Genomic DNA, 5,586 nt, shown 5'->3' on the forward strand with positions numbered 1-5,586 from the left:
TGAGTGTGAATCGGTGTGTGTCGTGTCTGGATCTACAGTTTTGTCATTAATGTCTCTACAATAATTCATGTTCACTTCTCTCCAACAGAGAACCAGGAAACAAAATCTTCACACTGTAAAATGGCAGAACCCAATGTTTCACTGGCTCAGGATGAGTTCAGCTGTTCAGTCTGCCTGGATCTCCTGAAGAATCCAGTGACTATTCCCTGTGGACACAGTTTCTGTATGGTGTGTATTAATGGGTTCTGGGATCAGGAGGATCAGAAGAAGATCTACAGCTGCCCTCACTGCAGACACACCTTCACCTCAAGACCTGTCGTGAGTAAAAACACCATGCTGGCTGAGGTGGTGGAGAAACTGAAGAAGACGAGACTCCAGGCTGCTCCTCCTGATCACTCTTCTGCTGATCCTGAAGATGTGGAGTGTGATTCCTGTACTGGGAGAAAACACAAAGCCGTCCAGTCCTGCCTGGTGTGTCTGGCCTCTTTCTGTGAAGCTCACCTCCAGCCTCACTACCAATCTCCAGCCTTTAAGAAGCACAAGCTGGTCAAAGCCTCCAGACGACTCCAGGAGCAGATCTGCTCTCAGCACGATAAACTGCTGGAGGTTTACTGTCGCACCGACCAGCAGTGTATCTGCATGCTGTGTACCATGGATGACCATAAAGGACATGATACAGTGTCACTTGCAGCAGAAAGATCTGAGAAACAGGTCAGTGTGTAAATGGAGTAGCTACTCCAGATTATAGGACCTAATACCTTCACCTGTGCCATGACGCATGTGGCATTTTAAATTTTAATTATTGTGTTTTGTTGGTTGGTTTATTTGCAGAAGCAGGTGGTGGAAACACAGAGGAAATACAAGGAGAGAATCCAGGAGAGAGAGAAGGAGCTTCAGGAGTTAATAGAAGCTGTGGAGAATCACAAGGTGATTTTTTAAATAAGTAGAAGAATAAAGATCTGATTTTTCCCATTAAGGGTAATTATTTAATTACTTAACTAAAGGTGTCCTCATTTTTAAAATGTCATTTAAAGTCACATTTTATTTTAGTTTTAGTCATCAATTATTAAAATTAAATCATCTTTACAGCTTCATGAGTTAAGAAAAGCCACAGCATGAAGTTTGGGGTTATGCAATATTTATGTCACGCCTTATTCTGTGAGATTATTGGCTGGTTGCAAATAAAAACTCTGACTACTGACAAACTCTGATGTTCCTCAGTAATCAGATTATGAAGTGCATGTAAATCCACTTAATGATGTGAATGAACTTCTCCTAACATTCTCCTCTCTCTGTGATTCCACTACCAGCGCTCTGCTCAGACAGCAGTGGAGGACAGTGAGAAGATCTTCACTGAGATGATCCTCTCCATTGAGAGAAGACGCTCTGAGGTGAGGCAGATGATCAGAGATCAGGAGAAAGCTGCAGTGAGTGAAGCTGAAGAATGTCTGAAGAGACTGGAGCAGGAGATCACAGAGCTGAAGAGGAGAGATGCTGATCTGGAGAAGCTTTCATTCACAGAGGATCACATCCATTTCCTCCAGGTAACAGACTCTGTTTTTCTCCCCAAATACAAAGTTTATTTTAGACTGTTTACACCATCTTTTTAATGTGATCTATATCTGATATTAGTCTGAACAGTTCTTAAACTGAAGCTCATGCACTAAAGAGCAGAGCTTCACGTGAAGGTTCAGTTTCACCAGTGACTGAAAGCTGAGCTTAACAGAGAATGAGTTCCAGCTCACTTTAAAAAGGGCATGTTGTTTGGCCACGCCCTCCTCTTTAATGTCTGTCCTTTATCTTTTTTGTTTAAACAATTTTAAGTTTTTTTTTATTTTACTTAGTGCTGCAGCAGCACCATCTATTGGCTGTGTTCAGCAATTTGATTGGATATATCTTTAAAGAGAGAGCGGTTGTGATGTGTACTATTTAATTCAGTATGAACAGAGACATCAGTCCAAATGTTTATGGGGTCTGTTATCTCTCTATCACACCAATGAATCCCTCATTAACTGCTGTCGCTATTTTCCCTTATGCTCAATGTAAGTTTTGACGTAAATGAATTCTGATCGGTCTTGGATATTGGATATGTATCAGATTTCAATTACCGGTACACAGACTTTTTATTTCCTTTCACACTGTCTCATACATAATTAATCTGAATCATGAATGACTAATAAGATCAGATTCAGGCCAGATTTTACCTGATTTAATTCAATATAAATATGATTAAAAAATTGTTGAAGGTGTTATGTGTTTGTTTTTTTCTACATGTAGAGTTTTCAGACTCTCTCAGCTCCTCCTGGATCTTCAGCATCACCTGCTTTTACTCTCAGTCCTCTCAACACTTTTGAAGTTGTTATGAAGTCTGTTTCTCAGCTGAGAGGAAAACTAGACGAATTCCGGAAAGAGGAATTTGAGAAGACATCAGCTGCAGGTATATTAAATAAAAATTAAATAAAGTAAATATATGAAATGATAAGTTCATAAATAATCATTCTGCACTCAGTACCTCATAATGAAAACGTAAAAACAAATTTGGATTTTTTTTAAGAGTCTGAAGAGTTTCAGAATGCACTGTAGGTTCTTCTCTAAATCCTGATGAAGTGGTCAGTAGTTTCTGGACTGAAGTGGTTGAGACTGTATATAAGGTGTGACTTTATTGTGATTGAAAGTCCAGGTAGGGTAGATTAAGACTCTCCATGTAGAGTATCCAGTATTAGATTATTTTAATGTTGTAGTAAATGTACAGAGGGAACAGAAGCTCAGTGATGCTGTGTAGTAACTGTGTACATTTTCCTGTAGTGAAGGAAGTGCAGATCATTATTCCTCCTGAACCCAAAAGCAGAGAAGAGTTTCTGGAGTGTAAGTCCAGCCCTCTCTCTCTCTCTCTCTCTCTCTCTCTCTCTCTCTCTCTCTCTCTCTTTCTCTCTCTCTTTAACCCTTTCATTCTCACACACTCTCAGAAATAACACCAGAATCTACAAATACACAAAGTTTAATCTGACATTTATATGTCTATATTAAATAATTAACTGTTATATTTCAACTGCTTACGTGTAAACTTGTTAAAAAAACACCAACATTCCTCATGAACTTTGATTTAGTGATAATGGCCTATCATAGTTTTGTATTTATTTAGATAAAACACAAAATTTGTGTTTTATAATAAAAACAATGAACATTTTACTACAAATCTGCAATCATTATATAACTCAATCGATTTTCTGTATAATGGATTAAAAAATTAGTATATTTTCTGAATAGTGAGCACTTGTATCCAGGCTGTTTCAGAGGCAAAGTGAACATGGAAAATTTTAAAATGCCCCAATCAAACACCAAACAACAAAGAACAGTAATTTTGAAGTGCATCTACAAGCACAAACAAAAACGTTCAGAAATGTATTGTTTCTCTGAGATTTGTGACTAAACTGTAAATCACTTTCACCAATCTTTCCCCAAATATAGTCTCTGATCATCTTCTTTATTTATACTGATAAACTTCTTTATTTATACTGTAAAGTTCTACACAATTCTGGACGGTTCTGAAAACTTCTTGATAGTTCTCACAGTTCCAGAAGCTTCTGGAAGTCTTTAGTATACTCAGCACTTTATATTTCACAAATATTCATAAAAATAGATCAGTTTCAGATATGATTGTGCCACCACTAAAGCAAAACCTATATTGTGTATATTCTATTTTTATTGTATTCTTTAATTTTAGCTTATTTTATCTATATATCTATTTTAATAACAGCTCTTGGTTGTAAACTGGATCGTAAGATCACAATTTCGTTCCACCTCATGTACCACATGTGATGTGAATGACAATAAAATCTCCTTGAATCCTTTAATCCTTGAAAATTTCTGGGGAATAAAAACCTTTTTATTTTTTAAAGAATTAGGAAAACACACTTAACACCTGAGAACAAAAATATACATAAAATTGTTATGTTGTGTAATTGAATAATAATGAGAATAAATATATTTTTTAACATAATCAAACACTTTTCATAGATACTTCCAGTATGTTCTCTGGTTATTTCAGTTTTAGGGGCTGTTTTTAGATCATTTTCTAAAAGCTGATGGGTTTTCTCTCTCTTTCAGATTCCTGTCAGCTCACACTGGATCCAGACACAGCCAATAAATACCTCCTCCTGTCTGAGAGGAACACAGTGGTGACCCGCAGCAACACAGTCCAGCCATATCCTGATCATCCAGACAGATTTGATAGATGGCCTCAGGTTCTGTGTAGAGAGAGTGTGAGTGGACGCTGCTACTGGGAGGTTGAGAGGAGAGGAGATGAATGGGTTAATATAGCAGTGTCTTATAAAAGCATCTCCAGGAAGGGAGGAGGCAGGGAGTGTGGGTTTGGATGTAATGATCAGTCTTGGATTTTGTCCTGTAATTCCTCCAGTTACACATTCAGTTACAATAACAGAGATACTGTAATCTCTGGAGTGCCCGTCTCCTCTAGAATAGGAGTGTATGTGGATCACAGGGCAGGAACTCTGTCCTTCTACAGCATCTCTGATACCATGACCCTCATCCACAGAGTCCAGACCACCTTCACTCAGCCGCTCTACGCTGGGTTTTGGTTGGGCTCCGGCTCATCAGTAAATCTTTTACTTTCAGCAAAATAGATGAACATGCAGAACAAAGAGAAGAGCTGGATGAGATCAGATAAGAACTGCAGAATCTAGACTGTAGAGCTGATCAAATAAAGTTATAATAGTGCTGGGAGATATTGTTAATATAAATAATCATAATTCTGAACGGTAATTACGTCTGTCCCAGATTAGAACTGCAGGTACATTTCCTGTATGGAAAGATTTATTCAGATTTAGCGTTAAATAGTTTAAACCGTTTATATCATTAACAGAGCTCACAGTAACAGAGTTCATATTTTAAACTTCATATTACAGAATTTTATTAATTTTTAACACATTATCATTTATTATAAACTGAATGAAAGATCACAATAAAATGTTTACATTATTATACTGTTGTTTTATCCTCAACATTTTTAAATTTAAACAAAGAGAGAGGAAATCTGTGTGTTAATGCTTTAACTTTAATTTTACAATTAATGTAATATCAAAAGGAAAGAACAAAATATATACAACATATAGTCGAATATAATAGAAAATATACATTTAACTTACTGTACACTACACACATTAACTTACACTATGAAACACAGTTTTACAATATTGCACTGTTGATTGTAGCTTAAATTTAATATATTTATCATCGCTGTCACATAAAAACATTATATCTCTAAAGTAGCAACTTTACATTTCTATTTGCCTTTTCATCAGGAAATATTGACACAGTATAAAGATAAAGTATAAACATAAGATACAGTAGACATAAGGTTTTTGTGTTACAGCAGTTTTAAACGAATTAATCTAGTATATGTGCTTCTATGTTGAGTTCATTTATTTGAGCATTTTATCATTTAACTCTACACAGTTCTCTGTATTAATTTGATTTTATTTGTAATGTACTCAGATTGTATTCCTGTAATCTTGTAATGTTGTGGGATATATCTTATTAATAATAAAGTGGAAGCTGAAAGCTCAG

The 5,586-nt window shown here is 36.1% G+C and overlaps 1 protein-coding gene across 1 annotated transcript; it reads left to right on the forward strand.

Moving 5' to 3' along the window:
* On the forward strand, positions 1 to 5,586 carry LOC125803822 (tripartite motif-containing protein 16-like). The gene is made up of 6 exons (XM_049482129.1): positions 1 to 711; positions 832 to 927; positions 1,311 to 1,544; positions 2,278 to 2,437; positions 2,806 to 2,865; positions 4,108 to 5,586. The coding sequence occupies exons 1-6, from the start codon at positions 121 to 123 to the stop codon at positions 4,641 to 4,643; spliced, it is 1,677 nt and encodes a 558-aa protein (XP_049338086.1). The 5' UTR covers positions 1 to 120; the 3' UTR covers positions 4,644 to 5,586.

The sequence above is a fragment of the Astyanax mexicanus genome, chromosome 8, assembly GCF_023375975.1.
Source record: "Astyanax mexicanus isolate ESR-SI-001 chromosome 8, AstMex3_surface, whole genome shotgun sequence".
Taxonomy (NCBI): domain Eukaryota; kingdom Metazoa; phylum Chordata; class Actinopteri; order Characiformes; family Acestrorhamphidae; genus Astyanax; species Astyanax mexicanus.

What these genes read in the sequence shown, in the direction of transcription:
- LOC125803822 (XM_049482129.1), top strand. Translation starts at nt 121, where the DNA reads ATGGCAGAACCCAATGTTTCACTGGCTCAGGATGAGTTCAGCTGTTCA. An exon ending in CAGAAAGATCTGAGAAACAG is followed by an intron (nt 712 to 831) that starts GTCAGTGTGTAA and finishes GTTTATTTGCAG; the next exon opens with AAGCAGGTGGTGGAAACACA. An exon ending in CAGAGAAGAGTTTCTGGAGT is followed by an intron (nt 2,866 to 4,107) that starts GTAAGTCCAGCC and finishes TCTCTCTTTCAG; the next exon opens with ATTCCTGTCAGCTCACACTG.